The 21,913-nt window shown below is 44.1% G+C and overlaps 1 protein-coding gene across 2 annotated transcripts in view; it reads right to left on the reverse strand.

The window, feature by feature from the left end:
* Positions 1-21,620, reverse strand: part of FRMD7 (FERM domain containing 7) — a 53,073-nt gene extending 31,453 nt beyond the window's left edge. For both annotated transcript variants that reach the window (XM_021080498.1, XM_021080497.1), the window contains exon 1: positions 21,499-21,620. In XM_021080498.1, the coding sequence (XP_020936157.1) occupies positions 21,499-21,555 (57 nt within the window). In that variant the 5' untranslated portion in view covers positions 21,556-21,620. The remainder of the gene's footprint in view (positions 1-21,498) is intronic.

The following is a 21,913-nucleotide window of genomic DNA, read 5'->3' on the forward strand; positions in this document are numbered from 1 at the left end:
ACCTGTCTCTCGCTCTTCTTATAAAGCCACCAATCCTATCAGATTAGGGCCCCACCCTTAGGACTGCTTTTAACCTTAATGACATCTTAAGAGCCCTCTCTTTAAATACAGTCACATTGGTCACACAGGGTGGGGGGGGGTAGAGAGTCAACGTATGACTTTGGGGAAGGGGTACATAACCTAGTCCTTAGAAAGGACCCAACTTAATAGCCCACTTTGGTTATTGTATTTGCTTTTTAGGATTTTTCATGCTTTCCAAATATGAAATCCACTTTCAAATAATGAAGGCTTATGAGTCACTTCGGAAAGAATGCACCAGTTATAGAAGGCTGAAAAGGAGTTCCAGAAATGTGCTGAGTACCTGCAATACATATGAGAGGCAGCACATCATGGTGGCTAAGAAGGTGAGCGCTGAAGCTAAACACACCTGGGTCTAGTTTTGACTCCGCTACCTGGTGGAGGGATGATTTGGGGCAGGCTATTTAATCTCTCTCAGCCTTGACTTCCTCAATTGCCAAATAGGACTGTCAGAAGCCAAACACAAAAGGCCACGTATTATAAGATGCTATTTATATGAAATGTCCAGAACAGACAAATCTATAGAGACAGGAACAGATTTGTGTTTGCCAGGGACTGGGGGAAGAAGGGAATCGGGAGTGACTACTAACTAGTATGGGGTTTCTTTAGGGGAGGATGAAAATATTCTAGAACTAGATGGTTATGATGGTTGTACAATGCAGTGAATAGTCTAAAATCTACTGAATTGTACACTTTAAAACGGTGACTCTTCTGGCATGTGAATTACATCTCCATTTAAAAGAAAGGAACGTAGTGAGCATCTGAAACTAGTCATGTCAAGTACGCAGTATCTGGTCTAAAGAAAGAGCTCAAGAAATGTTGACTGTTTATAGGGTGACTATACAATTTATTTTTTATTTTTTTAAGATTTGTATTTTTTCTATTCTAGTTGATTTGATAATTTATGATCCAAATCGGGACACTTTTGAAGGTCGCCTAGCTGTTTGCACTTGGACCACTCGAAGGGTCTGTTTTTGACAAGGGCGTCATTTGTTTGAATATCCAAGATCTGGAATATTAAGAATCAGAAACAGGACTATTAGTTTCCCCTCATAGAAAGCAGTGTCGATCTTTCCTCCAGCAGCAAGTGAATGAACTGCCTCTCAATTATGTTAATCCTGACTCCACATTTTTATAGGTAAGGCTTAACAGTAACAACCACATAAAAAGCCAGGGACAGAGAACTGCTTGGCCAGTCTTAACCTTCTCCCTAATAAACTCTTTAAAAGCTGATCCCTTGCCTCTCCTTCAGCATGTTTTTTTTCTTCCATTCTCTATTCTCTTTTTTTCAATTCTTGTAGGTTTCTTGTTGTAATTTTCCCCTGCCCAAACTCTGGACTTACTTTTGATGCATTTACCCTTTTCTTTCTGTATATGCCTTTACTTAAAAATTTTTTAAAATTGAAATACAGTTGATTTATGTTGCATATATATATATTCTTTTTTTCATTTTTGTTATGTTGTGGATATATATACATTCTTTTTTTTTTTTCATTTTTGGCCACCCCACAGCATATAGAGCTCCTGGACCAGCAGGAGCATATATATATATATATATATATATATATATATATATATATATTCTTTTTTAATATTCTCTTCCATTATAGGTTATTAAAAGATATTGACTATAGGTCCCTGTGCTATATGGTAGGTCTTTGTTGGTTACCTATTCTATATATAGTAGTGTAGATAGATAGATATAGATATTTATTTTTTTTAGGGCCACACCTGTGGCATATGGAAGTTCCCAGGCTAGGGGTCGAATCGGAGCTGCAGTGCCAGCCTATGCCTTGGCCACAGCAACACCAGATCCGAGTTGCATCTTCAACCTACACTGCAGCTCACGGCAATGCTATGTTCTTAACCTACTGATCAAGGCCAGGGATGGAACCCGAATCCTCATGGAGACTAGTCAGGTTCATAACCCACTGAGCCGCAATGGGAACTCTCTAGAACTGTGTATAGTTTAACCACCCTTTCTACCACCCCTTCAATTCAGCATACATTATTGAGCACCTGTTGTATGCCAGGTACTTTCCTGGACTCCAGGGATACTGAAGTGAACAAGACCCAAGCACTACCCCCAGGAATACAGAGGCTGACTGGCAAGACAGGTGCATCAACAAATAATCTCAGTGGTTGGGGCTAAGAGTGCTTGTACACAGAGGGTGGTATGAGGGCATATGCAAAGGGCACCTAAACCAGAAAGATGGGTGAGGCCACCCTGATGACTAATTTCCCATCTCCTTTTACTCTTCATATGCTGAATCCTGAATAGCATTTTTGGAACTCAGAACCGAGTGGAGCCCTCCAGTAAGAGTCGGAGCGCATCTGACCTGTGCTGAGTAGAATAGGAAGTCGGAGTTAGTTCAGCATTTTGGTGCCATTGGGGCAGTCCTAGGTAAAACCTGTTTTCAGTGACCCCAATTTAATCTCGGCGATACAGGGAAAGCTTATTCTGCCTCTTGGTCTACACTCTTTCACCTTCACCCAGCTCTCTGTTTATAAGCAGCAAGAGGCACACACCTCATTTACAGAGAGTTGGGACCCTTCTGAAGATGAGTCTTCCTCCTTTCCTATTGTCTGCGGGCTACATCCAGAAATCTCAGAACCCCTTAGGGAAATAAACTCTGAGTCTGCTCCTTTTAAAGGGCTGTTTCACTTTTCATTAAAAATGCAAATATCCTGCCATTGCAACAACAGAAATCGGACAGGTATCTTTTTCAGCTACCAGTCAAGATGCAGCTGGTTTGCTAAAAACGAAGTTGAACATGATTTCAAAATTTACACTCCATGTGAACCACCTGGGGAACTAGGAAACGGGGCTCCTTCAAGGCAGGGCAGAAGAAATGATTGGCCAAGCTCTAACCCTCCTAGGAGGTTGAACTCCTGGTAAAAAGAGAGCTGCTGAGAGTGGTGAGAGGCTAATTACCAGGTAGCTGCAGTTCACTCTAAAATGGAGTTCTCTCGGCAGGCAATCTAGTCTCTTCGCATCTGGTGGAGAGCAAGGTACAGTTAGACACATCAAACAAACGGGGAGTAAAGAGGAAGTCAAGCGAGACCCTTTCCTCAGAGCCCAGAGGACTCAGCAATAAACTGGAAGGAAGCACGGTTTTTTGTCCTTCTTTTTGCTTTTTTAGGGCTGCACTTGCAGCATATGGAGGTTCCCGGGCTAGGGGTCGAATTGGAGCTGTAGCCACTGGCCTACACCACAGCCATCAGCAATGCCAGATCCCGGCTGAGTCTGCAGCCTACACCACAGCTCACGGCAACACTGGATCCTTAACCCACTGAGCGAGGCCAGGGATCGAACCCACAACCTCACGGTTCCTAGTCGGATTCATTTCCTCTGCGCCACGCTGGGAACTCAGGGACCCTTTAAAATAGGTACATAGGATTTCCAGGTGGCGGTAAGCAGTGAGAAGAACCCTTGCAGTTGCTTGTGCACCTGTGAATTTCATACCAACTTACAACTGGTTTTTATTTTCTTTCTGAAAACATAAAGCAGTTCGAAGTCCTGCCTGTGTGCTGGATGGAAGGCTTACAGGTGCTTAAGATGAACTGCTCCGAAAGATTTTCAGCCCACGTGGCTGTCCTAGGGGGTCCTGGTGGATCAAACTGAGCAGCTGTCTGACCACTACCCTGTTGGCCTGCAGCCATTTGATCCTGACTGAACTCGGTTCAGAAGGGAACTCTGCCATCAGACTTCCTAGCAGACACCTTTCTCAAGCTCTAAAGGGATGATGTGTCGCTGCCTGAGGCCTTAGCTTGGCCTGGCAATGACCCGAATAGGTTGCATCTGATTCATACTCTTTGCTGGATGGTGTCTAAGAGACTCTCGTTGCTCAGAGTCACTCTTCGTACTAACAGGAAAACACACACACACACACACACACACCAAGAATACCACCCTAATAGCAATCTTGCCCCCACTCCTGGCACATTGAAATTACCATGCCTATGTTGGAAAGGCTGTTCAAAAGTGACAGTGTAATAATAGCATTCTCAAGACAGTGCTCCTAAGTCCTGTCGAAATTACTAGCTCCTCTGGGTAATTAAAACAATTATAATTGTTTGTTTCCACGTAGCGCTCCAGCACGAAACCCATGTGCTGTGTGTGATGCACAGCCAGATTCTGAGGGGGTAGTTGGAATTTTCACGTTCAGGGTGATAAAAACGTCTGTGCATATCTAGCCATGTGAGCCATTGGGGACACATCAGAGATGGTTCAATGTCATGGGCTTGCAGGGCTTCCTTGTTACAAGTGCGGAGACTGAGAACCAGAGCAGGGAAGAGACCTGCCCAAAGTCTTCCAGCAGGTTAATAGCAGATCTGGGATTGGAACCCCAGGTCTTCTGGCCTCCAGTCATGGGTTCCTTTCACTACACCAGGGTGTCCTTGAATATACGGGGAAAACGAGTATGTAGCTGTATGGAGGACAAGAAAGAGAGAAATGCCTAAAATATGTTCCTTGGATTCATTCTTTCATATTTATTGTTTTTTTTTTTAAATCATCATTTCTCACCATTTGACTGGACTGTTAACTCACTTTTCTCTCCTTCTGCTTCTTACTCCATCGTCTCTCCTTCCGCAGCCTCTTTTTCCTGGATGATTCTACATTCCTGTCTCTTCATTCTGGAATCAGTTTTACTCCATTTATTTATTTATTCATTGGTCTTTTTTTTTGTCTTTTTAGGGCTGCACCCTCGGCACATGGAGGTTCCCAGGCTAGGGATCGAATCAGTGCTGTAGCCGCTGGCCTACACCACAGCCACAGCCACGGGGAATCCGAGGTGCATCTGTAACCTACACCACAGCTCACGGCTACACCGGACCCTTAACCCACTGAGCAAGGTCAGGGATCGAACCTGAGTTCTCATGGATGCTAGTCGGTTTCGCTAACCGCTGAGCCACGACGAGAGCTCCAGTTTTACTCCATTTATAAAGAGTGTTCAGTGTGTAGCCCAGCAGGGCTGTGAGCAAGTTGGAGGCCATTCTGTTCCGACAGGTTGTGAATTTCACAGAAACTCTATAAAAAAGCCATTAAAGAATAATGCCTTTTAAAATGTCTACTTAATAAGAGGCCATGAAAACTAAGGTATCCGGGTTACTGTGGAGAATCTGTGTTGGCTGAACAGAAAATCTTTTTAAAAACACAAGCTTCGGAAACTATTCCAAACTAAATGAGATTCAGAGACACATGTGGAGTTTAGGGAACCACGAGAAAGTAGTATTGCAGTGTAGAAAATACACACCAAAATAGGAAAGTCTGGATGATGGCGTTTTACTTGAATTTTATTTTCTTCTCTTTGCTTACCAGAATATTCTAGTGAAGTTCAGTTCTATCATATAGGGAAGCTGGATTTGAAAATTGGAAAAAAGAGAATGAACCTCTAACAGACTTCTGAGTAGCAAATAAGCGGTCACGTGAGCTATCAGAGGCTACCATCTCTGCCCTGAAGTGTCCCATTCCTCCGCCCTTTCAACACCCCTCCGTTAGCCAGGTGTGCTTGTGGACACCTGGGGACCAAGTTAAGGGGCCAGCTTTGTCCTGCAGCAAGAAGCCTAGAAGGGGCTCCTGCCTCGTCTCAACTTGGCTTCTTGCCAAGCTCCACTCTTGCAGAAGTCACTTAGGACCCGTGGTTTCATTCCCCTTTCCCTATGCAGACAACTGCCTGACGTCTTGATGCTTGTTCACTGGGTCTCTTCACGTGGGTTCCTGCTGTTGGGTGCTGGCTTGGACCTATGATGGCCGGCGGCTAGGCTCCCCTCAGCCCTGGTCTCCCCCTGACCGATCTCCACCTCTGTCGTGTGCAATGTAGGTACTTCCTGAAGATTTGCTGAACCTGTGGTTTAGCAATATGACTTACCTCCTGGGCTTGCTGGCAGACCTCTACCCCTTTCCTCCTAGCCACTCCAGCACAGAGCCATGCAAGTCCTGAGAGCTAACTCATGTGTATGGCCCTTGGGGTGACCTGGGCTCTACAACCCAAAGCCTAGGAGTGGTATAGTCCTCTCAGCCTGGCTTAGTCGGGGGCTGATCGCAGGTGGGCAGAACTGTGCCAACCTCCCGCTACAGGCTACTTCTGATGGCAGAATCTATTGTTAGGGTGTGTAACGCAAAACAGTTGTCTGGGATTCTCTAGCTGTACGCAGGGACAAGCACAGCCTAGGCCAGAAGTATTTTAATTCGTATATTTTTTAAAAAAATACTGCCCATCTAAAATTCTAATGTTCAAGAAAGAAAGAGAAGGCATGGTTTAACTTGTAGAAGGTAGAATTGTGGGAACCTGAGAAGGGGGAGTGGGAAATGGGTCCCAAGAGATGCTAACCTTTGTGTCTTAAAATGAGTTGCACATTCCCAATGCAAGTTTTCCAATACCTTTCTCCTTTAATTGCAGAGGTGGAATTATTTGTGCAGAAGGATCTGGTTAAGCTGACTCACTGCTATTTATAAAGCAAGACCAAAGATATTCCTCCCTTCTGAATGTTGAATCTGACATTTGCTTGTCCCAGTTTAGGAGGCTCCAATCCACACTCCTTCAAACGCAGAAACGTGTGCTGTGGCTCTGGTTACAGCTGTGGTGCGGGTTCGATCCCTGGCCCAGGAGCTTCTGCGTGCCGTGGGCATGGCCAAAAGAAAATTCTAAGAAGTCAAGTTGGGAGGTGGGGGTGTGTGGCACCAACAGTTCACATATTAGAGTAACAAAATTTCTGTGGACCAGCCCTGCACCCAAGTAAAACCGTGTAGTCACAGTAGGCCCTCACTTTTGATATATATCTGCTATTATCATTATTCTTTAGGTTGGAAAGGATTTGAGTAGTAATTGTGAGCTACTGGGCCATAGGGTTGATATCTGGGGGGCAAGTGTCATTTTGAGAGGAGCCTCTATTTTGACCGCTTATGCAGCAACCATTTTTTAAGTGACGTTTCTTTCTTTCATTGCTTTGTTTTTGAGCTTTTTTTTTTCCTCATTCAGAAAGTTCAATATGCTCATTGAAACATCAAGGTAAAAAAGAAACAGAAAAGTAAGAAGAAATAAAGTGCTTGTAATCCCATCCATCAAGAGACAGACAGTATCTTAGGGTAAACCTCTCCAGATAATTCGCAATGCACAATCCCAATTTTGAGTGACCAATTGTTTAAAAACTTAGTATTATTATTATCATTTGTTACTGTATAGGAAATGAGCTTTTTAGCCACGCAAATGGTTTTCTCCTTTTTGCTATTACGAACAACGTTAAGATAGACATCTCAGCACACAAAGATGTACGTTCATCTTTGCACCCAACCTTAATCCTTTCCGTAGGAGGAGTTTTTCCAGAAATTGAATTCCTCAGCTTTTTGAGGTTGTATTGCCAGTTGTTTGTCTTATTTTTGTTTGAGACTTTAATGAAATACTAAGATGTTTGATTTTTGTGTAAAATTGGAATGAAGCACTGAAATACAAAGAAATATCATGGAAAAGATTCGCGACAGCGATTGGCCTTGCTTGGTAAAGCAGGGAGAGCATTTTCCTGTTGGGTATCAGAAGTCTGGAGGCAGCAGGCTGTGGGGGAAGGACTTGGGGGGCTCTGGGATCCACACAGCTACTTTTAATTCCTGGCTCAAGTACTTGCTTGCAGCTGGATGACCCTCGGTTCATCGTGAACCTTGCTGAACCTTAATTTCTTCAGATGAAACATTCCTTTTACGACTTGGCCCATGCTTATCTCTCTCATCTCATGGCTCAGTATTGCACCACGCTCCTAGCACTCTTTGCCTTTGGGTTTAAGATCCAGTCAGGCAGTTCCCACTGTGGCCCAGCAGTAGTGAACCCGACTAGGAACCATGAGGGTGCAGGTTCGATCCCTGGCCTCGCTCAGTGGGTTAAGGATCCGGTGTTGCCGTGAGCTGTGGTGTAGGTCACAGACGCGGCTGGGATCCCATGTGGCTGTGGCTGTGGCTGTGGCGTAGGCCTGCAGCTGTAGCTCCAATTTGACCCTAACCAGGGAAGTTGTATATGCCACACGTGCAGCCCATAAAGAGAAAGAAAAGATCCAATCAGACTGACCTGGAGACTCCACAGGCCTTTCCCTGTGATGTTTACCTTTATCGGGACCAGTCTTCAACTCTGCTCCTATTCCTCCAACTCCCCCAGCGCATCTAAATAACTAGTACTGGTCATTAGGGCTCAGGTTAGACATCATCTCCTTAAAAAGAAAAAAAAAAACCCACCTGTCTGCCCAACCCCGCAACACGCATATTTCAGCTGGCTTAGGCTGTCTCCTCTCCTGTTGTGCCATTCAAAAACTGTCTTTGCCACTGTCATTTGTATACGCCACGCTGTAGTGTACAGACTCTTTTTACCTTCTGATTCTTCCACAGGACTGAGGTCTTGGAGGTCAGATGCTATTTCTTATTTTTCTCTGCATCCTCATTAGCCAACACAGTGCATGGAAGCAGCGAGGGCTCCTAAGGACTTGTTAATTGAGCGATGAGGGAATGAAGCAGTCGAGTCATCCTATTCAACACACTTATCAACCACTGATTGTATGCGATAACGGGAGGGGAACTACCTGGAACACAGGCCAGTATCTCACAGCGTTAAAGGCAGCTGACTGTAATTTCGTGACAGATCCCGTGGAATCATTTTCAATGTTCTGCGTGTGGAATTCCGGAGAACCTTTGTCTTTGTTTAAGTCTGTTGAAAGGTGAATGTCGTCATCATCGAAGGACTCTCCGAGGACAAAGGACCTCTTGTTTAAGACAGCGAAGCCCAGTGATTAGTGGCGGGGCGCCATGCCTAAGTGCTCCCAGGGCCCCGGGGTCAGCTCACCCAGACAGACCTCCCCTCTCTGGCCCCACACCTTGGACCCAGAAGAGTAGGGGCAAGTGGGTACAGAGAAAGAGAAGGCATAAAGAAAAGAAGGCTGGAATAGGATTCTGTGGGGGTAATAATTGCAGCTTTTGCATAGCAGCTGTGTTGAGAACAGAAAAGCCAGACATCAGAGAGTTGCACAGCCTCCAGCGCAGTGCCCCCACCCCTGTGCGCCTGTCACTTTCCATTCTTCCTGAGCTTTGTGGCCTTCGGCAGATCTTCGCTGCAGTGCCTGGCCCTGGCACCTCATTGGTCGATTCCTCCCTACCTCATGGGGTGCCAGTGATCTGCGGAAGGGTGGATCTCTTCGCAGTAGAACTGGTCCAACCAAAGACTTTCCTCCGCTCTGATAGGCTGCCACAGAACTGCTTAGTGGCACCTCGTGTCGCAAAGGCCAGCCCTGCTCTCTGCCACTGGGATGGAAGGCTTCAGGCCCTTTTAGGAAATTGCTGGGTCAGGCCAGCCACCTCCTGGGTGGTTCTGCCCTCCGGCCAAACCTTTTTGACTCTAAGACAATGGACTCAGCTCAGTCGGTTTGGAAGAATTTTGCAGTCTCTATTGAGCTGACAGGTTTGGAAGAATTTTGCAGTCTCTATTGAGTTGACAACTTCATTTTTTTTTTTTTAATGGCTGCACCTGCGGCATATGGACGTTCCCAGCCTAGGGGTCAAATTGGAGCTGCAGCTGCTGGCCCACGCCACAGCCACAGCCACACCAGCCCTGAGCTGCATCCTTGACCTATGCAGCAGCATGTGGCAACGCCGGATCCTTAACCCCCTGAGCGAGGCCAGGGATGGAACCCACATCCTCAGGGATACTAGTCAGGTTCTTAACCCACTGAGCTGTCTTAAAGCCCAAGCCAAGGCTAAGCTCTTATTAGTGGAATACATCCGTATGTGCGACGGGTCAACTAACCACGCAAATACAGAGTAAATGGCATTTCACAGAAAGAAATGCCTGTAGCATTCAGAGGAATCTTGCCCTTCAGCAGGTCTCACTCTGCGAGAAGCTCTGCAAAGCGCTCTAGCTACAGGTGGGGAGGCTCAGCTGGTCCTCCCCAGCGCCCAGGCAGCAGGGGGCGCCCTGAAGGGTGATGAAAGGTGACAGAGTGGCAAGGCCCCAGCTAACCCAAACTCTTCACAGAGATTCCCACGAATGCAGACTTGAACAAACACCCAACCGCCACCCACCCAGCTCCAAAGACAGTTCCCCACCCACCCCAGCTCGTGGAATGTTCTTGGCTTCGGGCTCCCTCCTCTCCTCAGCTGTGGGGATGGGAGGGAAAGGGGCAAGAGGGGGGGCAGGGCGGGGGGTGGGGGGGAGGCTTGAGTCCACGCCTCTCCTCTGAGCTCAAGCTTCAGGAGGGCAGCCTGGCAGCCAGGTGACCGCAGAGGATATGGGGACCCTAGATGGTTATGACAGGCAGCACCTAAACCGCATTTGGCCCCTGGCCAGACAAAGCACAAGCGCTTTCATTCTTTTTCCGTTCAATTTATTCTCTAAGTCAATAAACCTTAGGCTATGAGGGGCAAAGCAAACTCAGGAGTTCAAACAAAGGCATTCATCAGGCAGCTGGGCCCCCTGCAATGACAAATAAATCCCTGGCCAAGAAACAGCCAACACTGGCTTAGCCTGGGACATTGTGATGCCAGGATGATTGTTTCTGATGTGGTTTAGAAGCCCCTTTGCTTGGAGGACTTTGCACAGGCAAGGCAGTGGGAATGAGTTGATACAATTAGTCTGTTGGTCAGTCTGTCATCAAACAGTGATTGAGAACCCACTGTGGGCCAGGCTGCTTGGAAGCAGATGATACGTTATCATGTCCTGGAAAACCATGAAGCGTCACAACACACACAGGAATCCCAACTGAGTCACAAGCCCACCACCAAACCAATGAGCAGCCAGGGTGGGTTTTTTTGGTGAAGTATGAATTTATTCCATAAATGCAAGTTTTATAATGACTTACATTTCACAATACAAACAGACGGCATTAAGATGGCGGAATAGAAGGACTGGAGCTCAACTTCTCTCATAAAAACAACAAAATTACAACCAAATGCTGAGCAACCTTCAACCAAATGGACTGGAAACTCAAAAAGATTCCAGAAGATTCCAGAAGACAAAGAGGAGGCCACATCAAGAGCCTCCAGGAAAAAGACTTTAGACTGTTGATGCTGAAGATGATGCCAGACATTGGAAATAAACTGGAGGCAAAGGTGGATATTTACAGGAACCACTGAGCAAAGAAATACAAGATATAAAGCTTAAGCAAGAAGAGATGCAAAAGACAATAACCGAAATAAAAAACTCATTAGAAGAAACCAACAGCAGAATACAGGAGGCAGAAGAACAAATAAGCGAGGTGGAGGACAGATTAGTGGAAATCATGAACACGGAACAGACAAAAAAGATTGAAAACAAACTAAGAGAGTCTCAAGAGAACTCTGGGACAATGTTAAACACACCAACATCCTTATTATAGGGGTGCCAGAGGGAGAAGAGAAAGGGACAGAAAAAATATTCAAAGAGATAACAGCCAAAAACTTCCCTAACATGGGAAAGGAACCACTCACTCAAATCCAGGAAGCACAACAAGTACAATTTCACAATATAAATATAATGCTTTTAAATGCATGATTTCAAACTCTTAACTTTTTAAAAAATTCAAGTATAGTTGATTGACAATGTTGTGTTAGTTTCAAGTGCACAGCAAAGTGATTCAGTTATATATATTATATAAATATACGCATATATTCTTTTTCAGATTCTTTTCCATTATAGGTTATTACAAGATATTGAGTAGAGTTCTATTGTACTAGAGTTCCCTGTCGGTAGGTCCTTGTTGTTTATCTATTTTATATATAGTAGTGTGTATATGCTAATCCCATACTCCCAATTTATCCCTCCCCCCTTCTTTCCCCTTTGGTAACCATAAGTTTGTTTTTTATGTCTGTGAGTCTGCTTCTGTTCAGCCAGAATTTTTTCTTTTTTTTTTTTTGTCTTTTTAGGGCCACAACCACGGCATATGGAGGTTCCCAGGCTAGGGGTCTAATTGGAGCTGTAGCCGCCAGCCTACACCACAGCCACAGCAACGCGAGATCCAAGCTGTGTCTGTGACCTACACCACAGCTCACAGCAACACCAGATCCTTAACCCACTGAGCGAGGCCAGGGATCGAACCTGCAACCTCGTGGTTCCTAGTCGGATTCCTTTCCACTGTGCCATGATGGGAACTCCTGTTCAGCCAGAATTTTAAAATGAGACAGACTGTGGCTTGAACTCCAGCTCACTCATTAAATGAAATAGCAATGTGACTCTGGATAAGTCAAGCTCTCTGCACCTTGGTTTCCATGCCTGTAAGAAACAAATAAAAATAGGAGTCCCCATGTGTTTCAGTGGGTTAAGGACACTATGTCATCTCTGTGAGAATGCTGGTTCGATCCCTGGCCTCGCTCAGTGGGATAAAGATCTGGCATTGCTGCAAGCTGTGGCATAGGTCATAGATGCAGCTTGGGTCTGGTGTTGCTGTGGCTGTGGCATAGGTCTCAGCTGCAGCTCTGATTCAACCCCTGGCCCAGGAACTTCCATTTGCTGCAGATGTGGCTGTAAAAAGAAAAAAATATGTAAAAATAATATTCTAGGCCTCATCAGCTTGGGATATTGCTGCTTTGACATAATTATCACTATGTGCATTCATCATCTAAATTTGGACTCAAATTCCATAAGGCATCAGTATATCGAGTACTTTTATAGTACTTGCTGGCTCTGTTCTAAGTGTTTTACAAAATGAAAAGACAACCTGGTGAATGGGAGAAAATATTTCCTAGTGATATGATCAATAAGGGGTTAATATCCAAAATATATAAACAGCTCATACAACTCAAGATCGAACAACCCAATTAAAAAATTGGCAGAAGACCCGAATAGACATTTCCCCAAAGACATACACAGATGGCCAACAGGCACAAGAAAAAATGCTCAACATCGCTAATCAGCAGGGAAATGCAAATCAAAACCACAATGAGATATCACCTCACACCTCTCAGAATGGCTATCACCAAAAAAGACTGCAAATAGCAAATGTTGGAGAGGATGCGTAGAAAAGGAAACCCTTGAACACTGTTGGTGGGAGTGTAAATTGTTGCAGCTGCTATGGAAAACACTATGGAGATTTTGCAAAAAATTAAAAATAGAACTACCATATGGTCCAGCAATCCTACTCTTTGGGTAAATATCCGCAGAAAACAAAAATACTACTTTGAAAAGATATATGCCCTCCAATATTCATAGGAACGCACGCGTGTGTGCACACACACATATAGAGTGTATGTTTATATATACAATGCAATACTAGTCAGCCATAGCAAAAGAATGAAATCCTGCCAACAACATGAGTGGACCTGGAGAGTATTATGCTTAGTGAAATAAGTCAGAGAAAGACGATACTATATGATATCACTTAAATGTGGACTCTAAAAAATGAACTAGTGAATATAAGAAAAGAGATAGACTCTCAGATATAGAGTACAAACTAGTGGTTACCAGTGGTGAGAGGGAAGGGGTGAGAGGCAAGACAGGGGTGGGGGCTTAAGAGGTCCAAACTACTATGCACGAAATAAAAAGCTCCAAGGTTATGTTACATAGCATAAGGAATATAGCCAATATTTTATAACTCTAAATGAAGTATAATCTATAAACAATTTCAATCACTATGTTGTACACTTGAAACTGATGTAGTATTATAATTCCAATATTAAATATAAAAATATAGATATGATATTAAATATAAAATTATATATAGAATATGTTTAATATTACAATATTAAAAATATTGTAAATCAATTACACCTCCATTTTTTATAAAAAGTATATCTCAATTTTGTAAGTATTAAGTTAAAAACCTTAAATCATGGGGTTAATAGATGCAAACTCTTGCCTTTGGAATGGATGAGCAATGAGATCCTGCTGTCTAGCACTGAGAACTATGTCTAGTCACTTATGATGGAGCATGATCATGTGAGAAAAAGGAATGTATATATATGTATGTGTGTGACTGGGTCAGCTTGCTGAACAGTAGAAAATTGGCAGAACACTGTAAACCAGCTACAATGGAAAAAATAAAAATCCTTTAAAAAATTAAATGTTGTTAAAGAGTTTGGCTGTTTCCATCTGCTTCCTTAAAGGAAGCCCAACATTATTTGAGGTAACTCTAGACAGTTATTATGGACCCTCCCAGGATTAATGACTCCAGGGGAAAAAGCAAATCCCCTGGGGCTGCTGACTAAGCAAAGGGCAACCGCTCAGAAAGGCAGGATAAATTAACCCCAGGAAGCCCCAGAGGAAGAGCAGAGCGAAGGAATCACAGCTCTATTTTGCTTGGAGGTGGGCTGTAAAATCAAGCATTAGCAAGTTAAACCTGCAGTGGAGGGTGAAAGATTGTTGTCTGCAGGTTTGCAAAATATAGAAATAAAGAGCTCTGGGAGTTCCCGTTGTGGTGCAGTGGTTAACGAATCCGACTAGGAACCATGAGGTTGCGGATTTGATCCCTGGCCTCGCTCAGTGGGTTAAGGATCCAGCGTTGCCGTGAGCTGTGGTGTAGGTCGCAGACGTGGCTCGGATCCCGCGTTGCTGTGGCTGTGGTGTAGGCCAGTGACTACAGCTCCCATTCGACCCCTAACCTGGGAACCTCCATATGCCGTGGGAGCGGCCCAAGAAATAGCAAAAAGACAAAAACAAAAAAAACAAAACAAACAAAAAACAAAAATAAATTTAACCAGTTAGAAATCAAGACTTCTAAATAACTCACTGATCAAAATTTAAAAATGTAGATTACTTGAAATTAACACAAATAAATCTATTTCATAAAAAAAGAAAGAGGTCTGCAAGCAAGGGAGGGGGAATTAACACGCTTTGAACACCTTGTGTCAGGAACCTTACCTCTGCTATTTCATTTATCTTCAAGATGAATTCATGAGGTAGGGGCTATGATTATCGTGATCTTAGTGACAAGGGCACAGGCTCAGAGAGGTGAAGTGACACCCCTGATGTTGTGCATCTTAAAATTGTTAAAGCTAGCAAGATATGGGTACAAAGTATATATCCATTGACAGATGAATGGATAAAGAAGATGTGAGATGTATGTGCACATGTGTGTATATGTCTATATATATATACATATATATAATGGAATATTACTCAGCCATAAAAAGAATGAAACAATGCCTTTTTCAGCAACATGGACGGGCCTAGAGATGATCATACTAAGTGAAGTAAATCAGACAAAGACAAATCTCATATGAGATCACTTTTAAGTGGAATCTTAAAAAAAGATATGAGTGAACTTACAAAACAGAAACAGACGCAGAGACATAGAAAACAACCTTATGGCTACCAAATGGGAAAGAGGGAATGAGGAATAAATTAGGAGTTTAGAATTAACATATATACTTTACTACATATAAATAAATAAACGACAAGGGCCTACTGTACCGCACAGGGAACTATATGCAATATCATGTGCTAAGCAATAATGGAAAAATATGAAAAAGAATATATAGGCATAACTGAGTCACTGCTGTACAGCAGAAATTATAACATTGTAAGTCAACTCTACTTCAATAAAAGAAAGTTTAAAATAATTGTTAGAGGAGATGCCATCATGGCTCAGTGGTTAACGAATCTGACTAGTATCCATGAGGATGCAGTTTCAATCCCTGGCCCCACTCGGTGGGTTCAGGATCCGGCATTGCCGTGAGCTGTGGTGTAGGTCACAGACGCAGCTCATATCCCACATTGCTGTGGCTGTGGTGTAGGCCGGCAGCTGCAGCTCCGATTCAACCCCTAGCCCGGGAACCTTCATATGCTGTGGGTGCGGACCTAAAAAGACAAAAGACAAAAAGAATAAAAAAATAATGATAATTGTTAGAGCTGGGACTAAAACTCAGGTCTGCCCAATTCCAGATATATTTCTCCTCTCCATATTCCCACCAATAAATCCAAAACAAAACTCCTTGCCCACCCTAAACTTGCTCCTTCTACCTTGTTCACTGTCTTGATGAGCGGGGACTATGATCCAAGCTGTTATCTTAGGCAAAAATTTGGAGATCATCTAGACTCCTCAACTCCTCTCCTGTATGCAGGCTGACATGAAATGCTTCTACAAATTCGCCCTCATTAACAGCTTTGGTATCCATCCTTCCGGTCTGTCTCCACTGTTCCCTGTAAGGCTGGAATGGTGATGTTTGGGCATATGCGTCAGGACATAGGTTGACTATCCAAAATTGGAGCCACTGAACTTGAAACATCTGTTGGCATCTCCAGGACTTAGGAAACGTATTTCATTAAAGATTGGATGAGCAAGTGAACGCATCAATTAGTGAGTTAGCGGATGCTAATATCCCCATTTTGAGCTTCTTAAACCCTTTAGTGCTTCTCTCCCACCTTCAGGACAAAGCTCAAACTTCATGCATAAGACTACATGGTGGGAATGATCCAGCTGCTCGCTACCAGTCTTCCTTCCAACACTGCATGCGTCGCATTGTTTTTTCCATGAAAGGGCCGGGTTCTCTTTCACACAGAGGCCTTCCATCTTTTCTTTGTGTAAACATCACACCACCCCTTTCACCCTAGCTCTCACTCTTCACCTCCTCAGGTCCTACTCAGCAACTTAAATGATGTATTCTTTGGAAAGGTTTTCTTGACTTGGACCCCAAGTGCAAGTTTTGCAAGTTGACAGAACTAAGTCTGAGATAGGCTAAGTGGCTTGCCCAAGGCCACCCTGCTTGTAAGTAGCAGACAAGTATTTGTCTTGCTTTATCAGACTCCAAATATATCTTATATGATTTATATTACTCCTCGCAACAACTCGGGGAGATAGGGGTTAAGTGACTGGCCCAAGATGACCCACCTAAAATGGAGGAGGTGTTGTAGTCCCCCATCCAGGTATGTTTTGCTACAGCAGAGAAATTCCATGCCGTTGGTGTTAGAAGAGCTTTGCTTTCTGAAGGTGAGGGGTATCTGTTTCACTAATGACCAAAGTACAAAGGATTCCTCATCATTATAAATTGCAAAACCAGCCCTTGGGCAAATATCCCAAGGGTAAATACCACCACCAATTAAAAAATCCCAGGCAGCTTTCTGCTTTCTGACTTAGCCTGAGTAATGTTAGTCCTGGCAATGCTTCACCTTGTCTCTTTCAGAAAATGAGGCCTGGTGGCCTTTATCCTAGGCTCCCAAGGGAATGGGATAAGCTGACTCACTCTATTCTCTCACTGGGTAAGCCACTGGTTACCCACTGTGCTGGCCAAGACAGTCACTCAGTGATCAGGTAGATGTAAGATGTGACATGTTTCAAGTCTTTGACTTTGGCTTTAGCTTCTAGAAACCATCAAAATCAAACGTGCTTTTGGAAACTCACAAACAACAGCTGTTCTTCCCCTTCGCAACGCTTCTATAAAGACAGAACTGCAGCAGGCAGGGCGCACATCAGACAGAACCGCGTGGAGTATGATGGTGGGGTTATTGTTTTGAAAACTCTCCATCTAAACCTCAGATAAGCAAACAGTTCAGACCTAGAAGGAGGTCACGCCAAGGACACTTGTCACTGCTGCGGGCATCTGTGGCTGTTGGAGGGATTCATAGTCAAGCTAGAAACCTGACCTTTTCTTTCTGAGAGTTCAAAAGCCTTAGCTTCGGTTTTATCCTCCCTTTTTCTGTCCAGCAAAGTCCCGGTCCCCAAGTTGAAGAGGCAAAACGGAATTTACCCTAAAATCTTCAATTGTTTGAAAAATCAGTACGTTATTCCATTTCCCCTCCTGCTTACCCAGTCCCATCACCATTCTGGAGAGTCCTACTTGCTTATCAAAGGATTTACAGTCCATGATAAGTGCAACACTAAGAATGATGTTGCTATTTGAGAATGATCAGCCTTATTAAGTGAATGGATTTGAAAGGTAAGATGAGCTTATTACTAAAGACATTTTCTTCATTGCATTAACACTTAGGAGGCACATTCTAGCAATTCTGAAGTCCCCTATCTACTCTGCATCTCCCAAACCCTCTTGGAAATTCTGAAAGGAAAAGGTTGACCAATATTCTCAAGAGTTCATCTATAAAATCAACATACAGTGTCTCAGATTACAGATACACAAAGGAACTGTGAGAAACCAGGACGCTGCTAGGGCCAGCCACTCTTCTCAGTAATCTAACGGAAGACCTCAATGCATTCAAGACAGGTCAATCACATGACTTTGTCAACCATGCAGTGAGAAGAAAAGGAGTCACCGAAGCCAAAGTTGGGAGTTCCCAGCCAGCCCTGCCCAGGCAAGAGTGTTCCCTTGCTCAAGAACTTTACTTACCCATATGGTAGAGTCACCAGTGCCCAGAACAGGGCCTGCAACATACTAGGACCTCAATAATAAATGGCTAATGAATTGACTAAATGAATGAACACATGACTAAAAGGTCCCAATGACAAGGCCTTTGTGGAGATGGATGTATTACCAGGCCATCAAATACTAGGATCATATATCCAATTCCCTTAGATCTGACTCTTCTGATCTTTGGCATCTTATATAACTGATGAAGGACCCAAGTGTTTCCAATTCCACTGTAAATGGCAGCACCAGCCTCCTGATTTTAAAATCAGTTTCTGGAGTTCTCTTGGTGGTGCAGTGGTTAACGAATCTGACTAGGAACCATGAGGGTGTGGGTTCGATCCCTGGCCTTGCTCAGTGGGTTAAGGATCCCGCATTGCTGTGAGCTGTGGTGTAGGTTGCAGATGCGGCTCGGAACCCACGTTGCTATGGCTGTGGTGTAGGCTGGCGGCTACAGCTCCAATTAGACCCCTAGCCTGGGAACCTCCATATGCCGTAGGTGTGGCCCCAGAAAATACAAAAAAATAAAATATCAGTTTCTGACCTCAGATCTCGTGGAATGCTGGCAAATCAAGGCTTCTGAGTCTGCAGTCCTGAGCCAGATCTTGGACACCAGCAAACTCACTAAGATAACGCTACTGGGGGTGGAATAAGGGCTTCTGGATGCCAATTCACCTTATCCAGGTGACATTACTCTCTCTGATCATGTGTTCTTCCCATATTTCTACTTCGGTACCTTCTGTAAAATCAACACTAATGCCCAAGACTCCACTATTTGTCCCCATGCAGCCGATTCTTTTCTTAAATCTTATCTTGAAGAATGCTTCTTTCTCCCTGCGCCTGATGCATGACTCTTGAGACTTCAATTTTAGCATCAAAACCCCCTCCATGTGGCTTTCCTTAGCTGCTAATGGTTCTCTTCATTATGGTTCTAAGCATTTCTTCATCCTCTTTAAGATGTCAGTGACAATAAAAGATGACCCGTTCAGGTTGCTTTTTAAGCTTTTGAATCAATGATCAGATTCATGCCACAGTCTCCCTGAGCTCTAGGGACTGCTTCCTCATGTAGCTCCTCATCCATGGGTAAGGCAAGAAGGATCTACGAATTGATTTGTACCAGTCATCGAACGCTCGCTCTATGCCAAATTCTATGCCTTTGGGGGCCACAGCAAATAGCGTGCAAGGACAATATTACCAGACTAGACAGAGCTACTGGCAGATGAGTCTTGGGATTCCATTGTATCTGGGGTAATGGGAAGAGGTTTGGGTGGGAAGCCCCAGATCTGCCTTTCTATGCTTCGTAATCCCGTGCAAGTGTCACTTAAGCTCCCAGAGCCCCTCTCTCTTAATTTGCAAAAAGATTCATCTTTTCCTACTTTCACTCACAGGGTGGAATGGATGAGCAAAGGAACTAATGGATGTGAGATTGCATTTTAAATGTTAAAGTGTTATCCATTGGCGACCCACTACTACGGCTATCAGCATCCTCATTTTCATCATCGTCCTTGTCAGCCCACTGTTGTTAAGGAGAGAAGCTGCTGTTGGATGGCTGGATCCTAACTTAAGGTTCCCTCTCCCTCAAAACAAAGCTGCCCCTGGGACCGCAGCTCGTACTATTGCCACCCTTGGTAACATCACGATTGCAGCTCTCCAAGCAGCCCTCCACAGAGCAAAAGGGATCAGATGCTGTGACACCCGAATTGCTGGGTATCAAATCTCTCCCATTATCTTCCCAAGGAACACAATGTGTTGCAGCTGGAAAGAGGACAATCTGATGTGAAGCCAAATCGCACTGGCTTCAAGTTGAGAGCATCGGCTCCTCGGACGGGGAATTTTGTGAAGCGACGGCACTGTGGCTCCCATCCCCCATTTAACTGGCTCTGAATGTGACCTGCACATTCGGAAAGCTCCTCTGTCACTTTTGGTCAAAGATTTCTCTTTGAGCCGCTTGAAATAACTATGAAAAACTTAGCCTAAAGCAGTGTCTTTTGAATACACAGCTCACTAATTCAGGTACTGGAGCACTGTGAGCGCACACCACCAGCCTGCAAATGGATAAACTACTCAAAAGACATTTTCCGCCCCTTAAATATAGTTCCAAGAAAGAATAGGAAATGCCTCATACCTCTAATGGAAGCTATTTGCTACAAAAACAAATCATTCAGGTCCGTGGACCTAGAAATGCCTTTTGCAAATAAAAGTGAAAGGAAGAAACAGCAAAACAGCAGCAGAAGCCATGAAGCCTTCACCCACAAAGCACATGATTCCAATAAAAATGAAATAAAATACTTATTTGAAAAATGGGTTACCCACACATCCAACAGCAGTTGTCAGCTTAAGCATAAAAGAAAACAACCAGCATTGTGTATGCATTTCAAAGAAAACGAACTATTTGTTCCTTGTTAGCAGCTAATATAATATCAGAGCAAAACAGCATTTTTATTCCCATAAAGCCGCGGGACATTTCCAAATGCTCATACATAAATCCTGACATCAAAATGTGCATATCTTAAGGTACTGGAAGACGAGGCCCAAATGATGTGCTTAATACATTTGTTCTTTCTTGAAGCAATGAGGTATAATTGTACGCAATCATCCCGTAGCTAGGAATTATATGAAGAACTCTGAACTATAAGGACGAAATCAAACTAAATAGTCTCTTATCCTATTTTCCTCTTTTATACTTGTCATTAATTCCTGAAGTTCTCATTACGACTGCATAATTCTCCCCACCGCCCCCCCCCCCCCCCAGAACCCCATAGGTTTTTCTGCAGCAAAGGAGGGTATCTTTCCCCTTCTCCTTTCGCTCAGAACCACAGTTTTCTCCCCGCAAATAGTCATGGGGTGAGGCTCACAGGCAAATTATTTCAATGAGCGGTGATACCTTTTTGGGTAGGACAACTAAGGTATTGCTGCTTTGCCTCTTTACAAATATCTAGCATATCTTAAAAACGTGCTGTTGTTCTCCCTTGAGAAAAGAGAACCCGTTCTAGAAGAAAGGTTAATGGGAAAGCAGGAGCTCCCTTGTGATAGTCAAGACAGATTTCCTTTTCCAAAGCTAAAACCCACAGTCCTTCATTCGGCCCGAAAGAAGACCTAGTATCGCCAGCTAATGGGTCGTCCGCAAATGACCATTATTGAAGGAATAATAAAGGAATAATAGCATTGTGACTTCCACTTACATCAACCACAAAAATCTTCTGGGAATCATCCAAAAACTGCACTTTTAAATGTAGCATTCTCGGAGAGGCTGTTGGGCTGCGAGCAGGCTCAGAGTGCTGTGGGTGCTGTGACAGGAAGGGGCTTTCTCCAGGAATTTCACTCTCAGCTGGATGCAGTGCGCGCTCGGGTCCCCCCCACCCCCCGCAGCAGGGCTCACTTCTCTTTGCTGGAAGTGATGCACACCCAAGGGCGTGTGTGCTGCCGAGTGCTGGTGATCAGTTGCATCTGGGCAACCTGCTATTTGGTCCACGGTCAAATCCAACTGGACTCACTCGAGCCCTCTTAAACTCTGGTCCTTTCTTCAAAGAAAAAGAAAGAAAGCGCTTGCCACCCCTGGGGATTGTCTTTATTTCACAGGAGCAGTCTGAAAACCCT

The sequence above is a fragment of the Sus scrofa genome, chromosome X, assembly GCF_000003025.6.
Source record: "Sus scrofa isolate TJ Tabasco breed Duroc chromosome X, Sscrofa11.1, whole genome shotgun sequence".
NCBI lineage: Eukaryota > Metazoa > Chordata > Mammalia > Artiodactyla > Suidae > Sus > Sus scrofa.